This window comes from Bidens hawaiensis, unplaced genomic scaffold, assembly GCF_021521415.1.
Source record: "Bidens hawaiensis isolate Kalapana, Puna unplaced genomic scaffold, B.hawaiensis_p1.1 tig00040717_1, whole genome shotgun sequence".
NCBI lineage: Eukaryota > Viridiplantae > Streptophyta > Magnoliopsida > Asterales > Asteraceae > Bidens > Bidens hawaiensis.
Window position 1 is genome coordinate 13990 of NW_027497206.1, and position 14562 is coordinate 28551.

The following is a 14562-nucleotide window of genomic DNA, read 5'->3' on the forward strand; positions in this document are numbered from 1 at the left end:
GGGCTGGACGAACCGAAAACGCTTAGGTTTAATTTAATTGACTGCCCCACTAATTATATTTATGAAGTTACTCCTCAATCTTTTGGGATGCAAAAGGTTTTTCTTAAAAACATTAAATAATATTAATTGTTCTTCTCTACATCAAATTAATGATCGGTTTCATAATTGAACAGGCTCTTCAACCGCCAATTCAATGATCAGTTCAACTTCCATCTATTAAAGCATCCCGATGGCTATTTCAGTGGCACTCGTTTAGGGGTATTCTGACAATCGACATAACATGTTCATCTACAATCTCCAGGTTTGTTACGTCTTTGTATTGTCTTCGATTTTAGTTATGTTTTGCGTGGCTATGATTCTTCATCTGTGTTTGTATTTAAGTTTTCAGTTAGGTCCTAAATCGGCAGGCTATATGAAACCTGTAACAAACTTCTCATCTGATCTTAAGGTAATTCTTTATATTCTTCAAGCTTCCACAATAATATTTTCGTAACTAGAAAATGCCATTTGTTACTTTATGTAGGATGGTGAAGCTTATGCACACCTGCTTAATGTTTTCGCACCAGAACACGGTAGCTCAGCCACTCTTGATGCCAATGATCCTGTTGGAAGGGCTGATTTGGTACTTTTACATGCTAAAAAATGGACTGCATAAGATACCTAACATTTAAACGGATATGACATGTGTTCATGTTCGTTCGTTTAAAATAAATGAACAGAAAGTTTGTTCATGTTCAATTGTTTACTAAATAAACGAACTTCCTGTAGAACGGTTAACTAAGCCTTCAGATCGTTTACAAGCTAACTGCGTTTGATTCTATGTTTTATATGGTCTCCAAGTATTGTATTATTGTATTAAAATAGTTCCAGTGGCCCTTTGTGTAGTCATTGATGTTAGTTATGTTGCACAATTTTTGAATCTAGATTATAGCTTATTAGTGGCATTTTTTGGTATATTCGCATAAATTTTTTTATGTAATATTCTTTCAATCATTAGTATCTGTATCTGCTTTCCTGTCTTTTTTATGCTTATTGATGGTACTGCAGGGTAATGCTTGGAAGTTTCTTGAGAAACGTACTGAAGGGGCATCTGGGCGACTTTCAAAATTAGGGCTAGCACCAGCTTTATTGTTTGTAATACTTTTGACCTATACCAATTCGCTCATTATGGTTATTTATTTAATCTTTTGAATAAGATAATCTATTATGTTATATGTGGTCAATGCTGCTGATAATAATATTTGTTTCTCTTTGGCTGCAGCTCCAAGTTTGCCCAAGTTAACTGCTGGTTCTGCCTTTTTTGCATGGATGTGTGTATTATTTGCGAGTTTGGGATTGATACTTTTTTTGGCGGTGTAGCAGGTATGTCTTGGCACGTTTAACTTACGAGAGCTTGAGCTTAGCTCGTTTTAAGCTCTATTTCTAAAGGTTGAACTCTGCTTGCTAGGGGTGCGCATAGAATCGAAAAAACTGTTCCTTAAATAACCGAACCGAAAAAACCAAACTCAAACAAAAACTGACGGTTTGGTTTATATTTCCAAAACAACCGAACTTTCGGTTCGGTTTTGATTTTGCATATAATTATAACTGAAAAAACGAGTCAAACCGAATTTTTGGCTTTTTATTTTTTAATTTTTATAAATAATCTATTTAAAATACTTTAGCTCATGCAATTAGTTAATTTAATAATAATAATTAACAAAAACTTTTAAGCACAAGTTCATTATTTTTGCTCGATTTTTTTCTTCTGCCCATAATATATAAGCCCAAATGGCAAAACCGAAACCAAACTAATTTATTATTATTTATTAATTATTAATTTGTTTATTTTATACATATTTATAGTTATGTATTTTTTATTAACAGTTTATATATGTAAGTTAATATATGGTGTTTAGTAACTTTTATTATAATTTTATATGCTATAATAGTAACTTTTATTAAAATTTTATATGTTATATTAATAAACTTTACTTAATCTTCTAAATAAAAGTTGTATAAATAATAGTCTCGCAAGCTGCTCAAAAAGTGAAGCTCGGGCTCTGGCCCGTTTATTAAGTGAGTTTATTAATTGGAGCTCAAGTTTGTATAGGCTCGACTCGATTGGATCTTGAGCTCACGAGTGGTTTGGCTCATTTACGCTCTATTCGTGTTGGCCTGAAACGATTTTTGTCCAAATATATATTTATTTTTTCTGTAACAGTTTGTGTCAAAGATGGTTAAAAAAACAATATTGCAAAGTAATAATATAGTTTTTTGAAAAAGTGATTTATGGGCTTATATGCATTATAAGTAAACTATGGTCAACTTTCTAACCATTTGACCTGTTTTGTTTATCTAATCTCATTGTGTGGTTGAAATTACCACCTATACTAAAGAACTATTGTTTTATACCTTTGTTTTAGCAAGAAATAAATATTTGTGTAAATGAATCTTGTATTAAGTTTTTATAATAATAATATTTGTGTAATTTGTTGGAAAGATCCTAGTTTCATTAAAGCCAACAGAAATGATTCAAAAGATGCAACAGATAATGTAAGCTGTGTATTGCCTTTTATCACCCAACTACACACTTATTTTAATCTGTTAGATTCGTATATTGTCACAATAACCACTTACATAAATTCATAAGCTTAATTTGCAACGAGCAGCAGCCTTCACTGAAGATTGACATACCTGACCCTGCTTTGTTAGCTGGCAATTGGAGTCAACTTTGTGCAACTTGTAAGGTAATGTCACGTTTCTTTTTTTTTTCTCTCGTAATTGTGTCTCGCTGACTCAAATGTGACTTTGTTAAAGGGGTGGAAAATTCGGTAAGTCGTAGATTATGTAGTAGGCCAATACGTGTTAGGGTCAAAATGTGTGATATTTTTGGCACGGGCCAAAGAGTTCAAGTTAGGTTGATCTGAAAAAAACTTCTATATTCGTTTTTTTAATGTTTCATGTACTGTTCTTTTTTTCAGCCAAAGCGATCGACGAGTACGCAATTTTGAGAACGAAGGCAGCAGAATCAAAGACAGAATCTGCTGATGTGGTCTCTAGGCTAGAAGCAATAGTTGAGAGAATGTTTGATAAGTATGTTTTTTTTTGTTGATCTAAGTTGATGGGTTATTAGTTATTACTTTTGTCTTATTCTTGTATCTGCATCTTTAAGGTGTATGACTGATGGAAAATATTTACAAGTAGTAGGAATGTCAATTGAATGCAAATGTTTAGATAAACTTAACGATCTTTGACACAAACTGTTACAGAAAATTGGCTTTAAAATTTCTCTATATCAAATTTGTAAAAACTAATTAATTCAACAAAGTCTATATATATATTTGTAAGTATTCCCGCCTGCAACAATGAAAAGGTCATGTTTTCAAACTTTATATTGTCTTGTTAATCTACTTTACACTTGAAACAATAATGGTAATTTGTAAGCTAGCCGGGCTGGTGGGATCGAACGGGTTTTGATCATAATCTAATGATTTCTTACGTAAGCAATCCAAGAAAATAAAGTTTTTGTGGACGAATATTTACTCTTTCAATATCTATTTCAACTATCTCATTAGTTAATAATTTAGGGTTCAGGCGTAACCAAAGTTCATGTAAAACATTAAGTCAGACTGCTATGTATGTTCATAATATATGATTTTGGTCAAAGCCAAAGCGAAACCAAATTTCACGTGGAACATTAAGACACTATTAATTAGGTACGTTCATAAATATTTTGAATTTTGGTCGAAGCCAAAATTCAAGTAGAACCTAACTTTAAATTGTTCTTAATATCTCCTAACCAGTTTTTCTAGGTATTCATTCCATAGTTTCGAAGTTGATTATGTGTTACTTTGGAATCAAATATTCCTTGTCTTCCAAAAAGATCCTTTATTTCGTTGTTAAGAAAAAAAGATGGTCTACTATTCTAAAGAATAAATCTTAACTTATTGAAGTAAATAACCTGGGTTTGTGATAATTTTAAAATGGATTTTTACATATTTCTCCTTCTTAAACTATGTAAATTACATATTTCCCCAAAATACAAGTTTTTAATGCAAAATGTACAATGCTCTTTAAGCATGGTTTAGGGAAATATGTAATTTCAAAGTTTAGAAAGGGGAAATATATACCTAGTTCTCCCATCGGTGCTTCAACTCTCGCTTAAAGTTCTTGCTTCGCCAATTCAAAAGTCAGAGATGGTATTTTACTAATGAATCGATAGTTAACTTGGGCAAAGGTAATAAAGTTAATATGGTCAAAGCTACTACCAGCACATCAGATTTGACATTCACAAATTACTCTAAATCGAAAAATCTTGAAACTTCGATATCTTTTTTAACTTTGTTTACATGCCATCTCTGGGTTCAATTTGATTATGTAGTCCCTGACATTCTGCAATTCTAAGACGAATGAAACAACTCCTAGCCATTAAGAACCTAAACAACATGGCTCTTCGTTTAATTTTCACTGTTTAAGGTCAAACCAACTTACTTTTAACATTAGCGGTCTATTTTCAAGGCGTTAAAAATTCTTAAATGGGATTTTGAACTTGGAGTGGGCAGTCCTACCACCGGGCATGTTATTTGTAGCAACACCTGATGATGATACTGTTGCAAGTGCAATGAGGCCATGATTATGAACAGTAGCTAGCAACGCCTTGTGCAAGAAAGTTTTCTTCGTCCCCAGGGTTGTCTATAAAGAATACGCCTGGTATTTTGTTGTCAACGTGGTGCATTATTTCTTCGTAGACCTCCTTTTGGTTGGAGTTAAGCGACCCTATTGCTTGTAAGTGTGTGGGGTCAACCACGATGTCCAACTCTTTCCGTGTTTCACGATGTATTACGCCAAGCACATTATTATTATTAATATTAAAAAGAGAATGACCAAAATGTCCTTGTTGTCACTTGGTCAACTGAAGGTCAACTCACGGCCGAAGTCAAACTGAGCCTACCAGAAATTAAAGCCTAAGCTTGGTGGCATGGAACACGCAAATTGAGAATGAGATATGTAGAGTGCTCCCGCCCATCCAGCACAGGGGCATAACTACACACCACGCCAAACACTACAAACCATTACGAAGAGATAACTTGAGCGAACTCGCAGCAAGGCGCGGGCACTTTGCTAGTTTTTATATAAACCAATAGGGGAGGGTTCTATGTTACACACATGTAGGGGAGGGTTCTATACAAAAAAACAAGAAAACATGATTTTTCCCTTTTTTTTTTAGTTTTTAAAAATTTAAAATAAAAGATATGGCTAAAATGAAATGTTTATTGTCACTTTTAACATTCTAAAGAGTACATAAATATAACTCATTTATTTATAGGACTTATACATATGCTGGTTATGTATAATCATGTATAGGTATACTTCCTACACAGGATCATTTCAAAACTTTCGAATTACTTAAGAACTTAAGAGACAAACAACTCTAAAAGAACTAAATGAACACAAAATTTTGTTAGTGTTCGTTTGTTTATTAAATGAACAGACATAACCGAACTTTCTGCTTTAGGGTTCATGAAATGTTTGCTGAATGTTCGTATCATAATATGCACAGGTGGCGGTCCATCCTTGGCATCAGTCTTCAACGAGTATACACTCTAAGAGTCAATACAACAAAAACGTTAACCTTCAGGTGAACTAAATATTATTTTAGTGTTGCTAAATGTTTTCAATATTATTATTGTTATTATCATTTTGTTGCTAACTGTATTATGTTGCTGGTTTGCAGAATTTGTTTTTATACGGGTTCAGTGCTATATTCAATTTCCTCACGGGTTTTGGCGGAACGAGTTCTGCTCAACACGGGATAGGGCCAGAATGGGTTTGAACCGTTTTCCAAAAACCTTTTAATTGAAATATTTTGTGATGTATTGGTACGGGCCATAACTAAATTTCTAAAAGTGAATACTAAATATAAGTTACTGTCCTAAAAATTAGGACTTCGTGTGATAATAAACCAAGTCAAATGCTACTACCACACTGGATGTGCGATTTTTAATTTCCAGTTTCTTTTCATTTTAAAGTATCTTGGTAAATTTTATGTAAAGCATTTGTGCCCGGGGCATTTATGTCCTTTGTTACAATGGTAAGTGTTAACGGTAAAGAGACGCTCTATTAATGTAAATTGCTGCATCTAATCTCTAATTGATGATAAATTTATAGAGTACAGTTTTTTATGAATGTTGTGTGAGCAGGGGCATTTCTGTCATTTATTGTTTACATGGTTTCATCTATTTCCTCTGTAGATTTTGAAACCAGCGAACAAGCCAACCACGGACGGTCCTGCAGCTCTTGTTGCTATTTTCTGGACTAAAAACAATGCTTTTTGTGTTAATAAACAGAGGGTATTTGTTACTGTTCAATTATCTTTGTACATCAGAAATAGGCGGTGGTTTTAATATGTTGTTTGGCATTTAAGAATGTTGTGTTCTCTCATTTGCAGAGTCTTGGGTAGGATTCAAATCATTAATTTAGGACTATAAGCTAGGTTAAAAGTAAATAATGGGCCTATGGGATGGCCAAGATCCTTAAAGTAGTTTGTGAAGGCACGAATTTTAATAGTTCTGCTTTATTTGATGACTGTTTTGGGAGCCAGCTCTTGCTATTATCAGCAACTTTAGGGGCTCGTGACCTATGACTAGCTTGTTAAATACTTGAATTGCGTTGTGTTTGAACGAGCTTGATACTTTATTGGAGCTCATATACATTGTGTTATAAATGCATATAAATAAGACTAGCGGGAGAGCCCGCGCGTTGCGGCGGGGACACAACGAGAATTATGTTGATAGGGTTCCTGTTATGTGCCAAGATTACCAATAATACAACAAAAAATAAACAATAACCTACCTTACTTTGGTATAATTACAGATGTGCTACAGTAAAGATAATGCTAAGAAAGCATAAACAGGCTTAAGAAGTTCTTTACAGCAAAACTCCATGATGCTCAAGTGTTCTACGAGCTGCAAATGAAGATGAAACTAACTGGACTTGCTCATCTATAATATTCATAGATGACCATCAATCTTGTTTGTCAAATAAAATGACCACACCTTAAGTTGCTCACTCCACTTTTAAGTGGCAGGAACACTGCATCTCACCAAGTCAACTTCACTCGATAATAGCTGTCGTGTACCCCTTTGCACCATACCAGAAATGACAACACGACACTTGCAACACTAAGACCCACCAGAAGTACATATTCAGTATCTTAAGTCATACATGCGAATCACTTCTTTAGATACTTGACCAGCAAAAGCCACAACGTATCTCAGGTTAGTTTTACTTGCAGCCGCTGCAAGTCATTTAAAAATAACATGGTTATGTTTTGTGGCTCCATTGGGGTGCTTCTGAAATAATTTTTTTTTACAAACATATAAATGTTCATATATGCATATACAACTTCAGTATTATAAATGAAACTTACAGTCATGCTAATTTTGCTTCTGAAATGGATTGAAAAGAAGATGCTGTAAAAATACTTTTCTGTTACTACAATTAGGGGTGCAAACAAGTCAAGTCGAGTCCGAGCTCGACTGGGCTAGAGCTCGGCTCGTTTAACATACACAGAGCTCGAGCTATATTTTCAAAGCTCGAGCTCGACTCGTGAGTAGAATTTTTGACTCGAGCTTGGCTCGGGTTCGGCTCGTTCACTATTTGTCAATTATTTTTTTATATAATTATAATTATTTTTATATATTTTTTTCTATTATAATTTTATATATAAAATAATATTTATTATTAAGTTATTTTTATTTATTTTTTCATAAGATTATATATATTAATTAATAATTATTAAATACATATTTAAAAAAATTATATAAATGGCAGACTCGTTTAGGCTCGCGAGCCGGCTCGAGTTCGATAAGTGAAGCTCGGGCTCAGGCTCGTTTATTAAACGAGCTTTACTTTTAGGCTCGGACTCGGGCTTGATTAAGCTCGGTTCGATCGAGCCTTTTAATGAGCCGATCTCGAGTAGCTCAGCTCGTTTGCACCCCTAACTACAATTATATATTGGGAGGTGAACATATGAATTTTTTTTGGTAAGTTGTTTAAATATAGAATGTATTTTAAAAAAACTATTTTTAAATTAAACAGCTGTAAAAAATATTTGAATGGTAAAAAATCGATTCTAAAATTAAACACATATCAGACACAAGGTTGAATAACATTCTGCCTTCTTAGTTCTTAATATATATACGAAAATTGAGAAATGCCAAAACTTGATTTAGTGCATTACCATCTTTAAAATAAAACTAATAAATGAATAAGTTATTATTATATATGATCAAAATATATAAAGTCAACTAAATGTCTACACTTTTAGAAACAATAAATACATATACAAATAATTGTAAAATTAAATAATAATTTTTATGTTGGTAAAAAAAAGTAAAAGTGACAACATTTAAAACAAGGCCATGAGTTAAAATGTTAAAGAAATTAAGTGTTGGTGAGTGTTGCATCTAGTTCTTAACTTCATATGCCATACTAAATTGGTAGTTGTTGCCTCCTAAAGTTTCAAGCTGTTTGGCGAATTTCCCTAAGAACATCATCTATGCCATCCTATTTATAAGAATCTTCCCTCAAATTATTATTTCTTAATGGCCACAAATTTAAACATGCTATTAAATTCACTGTTTACACAATAAACGATTGCATCCACAACACACAAAATTACAAAATGATCAATATTATACACAACAATTGTAGTCGATGAGATTATAACTTATAAAGTAGAGGTAACTCCTAGTATTTAAGCAAATAAACCCTATACAATCGTTGTAAATTTCTACCTTAACTTCAAAAGTTGATCTATTTTCTACTATAAGTTTTGCAGTGAACCGTTAACGATACCGCCCATGGTTGGTCAGATCAATAATCCTATAAATGAACTTTCAGTGATTTATAATGTCTTAAAGTTAAGATAAAAGCCCAATCTAATGATGTTGCAAAATTGTATGATGCTCAAAGTTTATTTTGTTTATCTTATAATATAAGTTTTCATGTTATTTTGGTGGATTTTGTTGTAATGTAAAAAAACTGAATTTGACTAATTCGCATATATTTAGTCATTTATTTTCGATTCTAGACTTAAAAATACTAAAATAGCATATATTCATCATTGAATTTAGGATCTTGAAACAAAACTGAAAACATAGGACCCAATAACCTCCATAAAATCACCATGTTCTTCGGAGTCCACATTCAAAAACTGGTATTTGTTATGACCACAAACAAGAGCTGCATATACGCCTCTTCTCTCTCCTCTCCTCTCTCTCTCTAGCAAATCATTAAAATATTTTTTACCAAAATTCATGTCATAATTTTGTTTGTTTCTTTATGATCATGTGTGATGTGGATCTTCACTTTGATACATTAATCTCCAATATTATATTCATAGTTTTGTTGAATTCTTTGCTTCTAAAATATTCACGTTGCACAAGAATAATCTAATAAGAAATTATCTTGTTGATGTTCATACGTTAAAAAGTGAGATAAAATGACGTCGAAGGGAGCCGTGTATGTAGCCCTTGCGGCAACAATGGGCAACATGTTGCAGGGATGGGATAACGCCACAATAGCAGGTTTGAACATAACATAATCACACGGGTTTTGGGTTGGCATATCTGACTTTTTTTAAAAACGGGCTATGTTCAGGTTGGCCTGTTTAATTAAAAACGACTCGTTTTCGGGCTGATCTGTTTAACTCGTTTAGTTAAACGTGTCAATCCGCCGCCGACTTTTAATTAAACAAACCAACTAACCAGCTTAACCCATTTTTTATAATCCACCAAGCCAGTTGAACACATCTGCCAATCCGATTGACATAGTTAGATTAAAGGGATAAACTGCCAATTCGGGTTGACGCATTTTGCAAACAAGTCGACTTAAGTAACCCGTTTTACACCCAACCTACCAAATTAACATGTTTAAAACTGCCAACCCGTTTGACATTCAGATAAAAGGGTTGACATGAACAGGTTGAAAAGTCAACCCAACATGAACTATGCACTCATAATAATATATCCAACCATGCAGGAGCTGTTCTTTACATCAAAAAGGAATTCCATCTAGAAACACAACCAACAATCGAAGGGCTAATTGTGTCCATGTCACTTATCGGTGCTACAGTGATCACCACGTTCTCGGGACCCGTGTCAGACGCCGTTGGGAGGCGCCCAATGCTCATTATATCTTCTATGTTCTATTTCATGAGCGGTTTGGTAATGTTTTGGTCACCAAATGTTTATGTTTTGCTAATAGCAAGACTTCTTGATGGGTTCGGGATCGGTTTGGCTGTGACACTCGTGCCACTTTATATTTCCGAAACTGCCCCTTCGGATATTAGGGGGCTGTTGAATACTTTCCCACAGTTCACGGGTAGTATTGGAATGTGTTTAGCATACACAATGGTGTTCTTTATGTCGCTACAGTCCGGTGCGAGTTGGAGGTTGATGCTCGGGGTCCTTTCGTTACCTTCCATCGCGTATTTTGTACTCTCAGTTTTTTACTTACCCGAGTCTCCACGGTGGTTGGTTAGTAAAGGTAAGATGGATGAAGCTAAACGCGTCCTACAGACGCTTCGTGGACAGGATGATGTCTCGGGTGAGCCCTTTTTAAAATTCACTTGATATTAGTTATGGGTGTTGGTCATGTCTGGTTGGTAGGGTGACAGGTTGAACTGTTTAATCTGAACATGACATATATAATTATTAGTGTTTAAAACGTCAACCTGAATAGACTTAAAATCATGTAATTTGAACATGACCCATTGAGCCTATATGTCTAAGCAAATCAAACGGGCTGATCGGTAGTAATAAGTTTTAAACATGTTAATCGAGTTGCTGGTTGTAATAAAAGAGCTAAAGGGTTGACGGGTCCACCTGTTTAATTTAACAAGGTGGCAGGCCGAGATGTTTAATTAAATAAGTTAAACAAGTTGGCCCGAACACAACCCACTTTTTTAGTTGAATTGGATATGACAACCCAAAATGTAATTACTATCATGTCATGTTCGGGCCACCCCTGATTACCTAGGGGTATCAATGTTTTTGGGTTGACGAGTTTCGGTTTGGCGGCTTAAATTGTTTGGCATGAATACGGCACATGTGTTTATTCATGTCACAAAACATCAACCCTAGCCCGACATGCTTAAACTTGTGTAGCCCGAGCCTGGCACATTTAACCGATTTAACTAAATGTGTCAAAAGGGTCGACGGGTAGTAACCGAGGCTTAAATGCGTTAACTAAATTAGTGGGCTGTAACAAAAACAAATGGAATAAAGGATATGATAACTTAAAACTTGATTATTCTGGTGCTGGAAAGCCTTGTGGATTAACAAACGCGAATGATAAGACTATGCGGGATCTATTTTCAGGTGAAATGGCATTGCTAGTTGAAGGTCTAGAAGTGGGAGGTGAGACATCTGTTGAAGAGTATGTGATAAATGCTGACAATGAGCTAAGTGAAGATCATGTTGAAGACAAAAATGAGATCAAGTTATATGGTGCAGAAGAGGGCAAATCATGGGTGGCTAAGCCGGTTCGGGGCCAAAGCTCTTTATTCTTGGCTTCGCGTCAAGGAAGCGTGGCTGCACACATGATGGACCCGATGGTGACTCTATTCGGGAGCGTGCACGAAAAACAAAACGAAATGGGAAGCATGAGAAGCATGTTGTTTCCCACTTTTGGAAGCATGCTTCAAGGTGATCAACAACCCCATAAACCCGACAACTGGGATCTCGAGAGCAACCACGAAAAAGGGAATTTATCGGATGATGAAACCGACGATAATAATCTAAAAAGCCTGTTAATATCCCCAAGCGCGAGGCAGGCTAGTGAGACGACGACTAACGCCATGGGGATCGGTGGTGGGTGGCAGTTGGCTTATAGAAAGACCGAGGACGGGAAGAATGCTGGCAGGCTTCAGCGAATCTACTTGCACCAAGAGGGTGGTGGTGAATCTAGACGTGGGTCTATGGCTTCGTTTATTGGTTCGGGTCCTGGTACTGGTGAGGCTGAAGCGGTTCGGGCCTCGGCTCTAGTGAGTAGATCGGTTCTTTGTTTAGATGGTGTAACGGGCCAGAACCCGATCCATTCGGGTGTGATCAAGCCACCACCGTCTGCTGCTAAAAAAGGGACGAGTTGGTCTGAGCTTTCTGAGCCCGGTATCAAACAAGCATTGATTGTTGGTGTTGGGATCCAAATACTTCAACAGGTATTACTCGTTTACTTATGAATAGGTTGATTCGGGCTTAGTGAGTCAAATAACAAGCTAAATGTCTTTATTATCAATTCGTGTTAAGATATTATTATTATTATTATTGTTGTTATTATTATTATTAATGGGCTTTGTTTATGAACCTATCACAGTTTTCTGGCATTAACGGGGTTTTGTATTACACCCCGCAAATCCTAGAACAAGCCGGGGTAGGAATTCTTTTGTCTAACTTGGGCATTGGTTCAGAATCGGCTTCTTTTCTTATCAGCGGTGTCACGACTTTATTAATGCTTCCCAGCATCGGTGTCGCCATGAAACTTATAGATATAGTGGGGCGAAGGTAAAATTGGTAACACATATATATTTCCCTTAATATCACAAGAACAAAACATGCTATTTGATTTTATGCAGGATGTTACTTCTAGCCACACTTCCCGTCCTTTTGTTATCACTCGTTGTGCTAGTTTTAAGCAACGTTATCCCAATGGACTCAGTTCTTCACGCAGTCATATCGACAGTAAGTGTTGTGGTTTATTTTTGCACCTTTGTGATGGGCTTCGGCCCCATCCCCAACACGCTTTGCTCCGAGATCTTCCCGACTCGTGTTAGAGGTCTTTGTATCGCCATTTGTGCGCTTACATTTTGGATTTGTGACATTATTGTTACTTACACGCTTCCCGTGTTGCTAACCACCACTGGGCTAGCGGGTGCTTTTGGAATATACGCCTTTGTGTGTGCCATTTCTTGGTTTTTTGTTTATTTTAAAGTGCCCGAAACCAAAGGCATGCCACTTGAAGTTATTACCGAGTTCTTTGCCATGGGTGCTGCTAATAAGAAGACAAACTGATCGGGTTCGGGTTCAGAATATACTAAACATTTTAATGGCGTGACAAAGCTCGAGATCAAGAATGCGTGTGCTCTGATGCCGAAAAGAATCGAATAAATTTGTTACGATTCGCATCCTAGTTTGTATTGAATTATTTTTTGTCTATGTTATTTGTGTTTATTAAGTTAAATTGTATTGAATTATTATTTTTCTTCTTTTTGCCTTTGTTATTTGTGTTTATTAACTTGAATCGTTGCTCAATTCTAGACGGATATCGTAGCAGCCCATCCCATAGAGGGATGACATGTCACTAATCATGGTATTCAAAACATAAGACATCATTCCGCTATTAAATATTAAAAGTTCATAGCCTTAAGGTTAATTTAGCCCTGCTTGCGGTGCGCACATATGATGTATATATGTGTGAACCCTCGGGTGGGCAAAAGTGAAATTGCACTAATTTTGACGTTATTTTACTAATCTCGTGAAAATAACGTTAAAAGTGACGGACGGTTAATCAGGCATCATGTAGTGGCGTTGATAGCTGAAAGATAAGGGTACATGCACCGATCAGCCGGTGTCCCGATGATTGAGTGCTATGTGCCTTATGTCCAAGGCTTGATGCAAAACTACTATCGAGCCGGGGGTCTCACCGGAAGCAGCCTCTCTATCCCTATGGGGTAGAGGTAAGGCTGCCTACATCTTACCCTCCTCAGACCCTACCATAGCTTTGCTATTGGTGGGATATACTGAGTATGATGATGATGATGATGAGCCTTAAGGTTAATTATTTATTACATATTATATAATTGTCAAATCTAGCTGAGCTAGAGTATATTACAAAAATGGCTAGCATTTTACATTCAAATCCAAGAGCATAATTCTTTTTCTCCCTCTTCACACCCCACTCGGAGTAACCTGTGAACCTGTTATGAAAAGGATTTCATAATGAGCCGAATGTCCAGTACGGATAAAAGACTCAAGTAAAAGAATAACAATAATTAAGTAAACATTTATTTATAACAATATAAAAATATAGTATGTCATAATGTAAAATGATACGATGCAAGTATGCAAGCCAATAAAATAAATTTTATCATATGGATGATACCTACGAGCCGAAACATATAGCCTAACAATGGGACTACAATGGTTGCAAACTATGTACCCAATAATGCGATGGTGGGTGCTGGCATACACCGACCATCCACAAATATCAAATACATATAAGCCTATGATCGATCTATATTGTGGGCCACACTTGCCCTTAAGAGACGCCGTGAACTAATCTCTCCGTCACGGAAGGAGCACATAACATCGATGCCACAATGTTGTGCCTGTAGGACACTTCACAGGAAGCGTAGAACTCAGGGTACCATAGTACAAGTAAATACAGGTAATGCGCTCAAAGTAAAAACAATGTTAACGTATATCTATACTATATATAATACATGAGACAAGGGTAAATTAAGACACTTGATTTTAAGAGTTTTACAAATGCTAATGCATAAAATACATGTGTAAAAAG

The 14562-nt window shown here is 35.7% G+C and overlaps 1 protein-coding gene across 1 annotated transcript; it reads left to right on the forward strand.

The window, feature by feature from the left end:
• Window positions 1-9234: 9234 nt before the first annotated feature.
• LOC143592376 (monosaccharide-sensing protein 2-like) lies at window positions 9235-13230 on the forward strand. Its single transcript, XM_077072309.1, has 5 exons — window positions 9235-9572; window positions 10027-10593; window positions 11367-12205; window positions 12361-12548; window positions 12620-13230. Exons 1-5 carry the CDS (start codon window positions 9488-9490, stop codon window positions 13053-13055), a joined length of 2115 nt encoding a protein of 704 aa, XP_076928424.1. The 5' UTR covers window positions 9235-9487; the 3' UTR covers window positions 13056-13230.
• Window positions 13231-14562: the final 1332 nt, after the last annotated feature.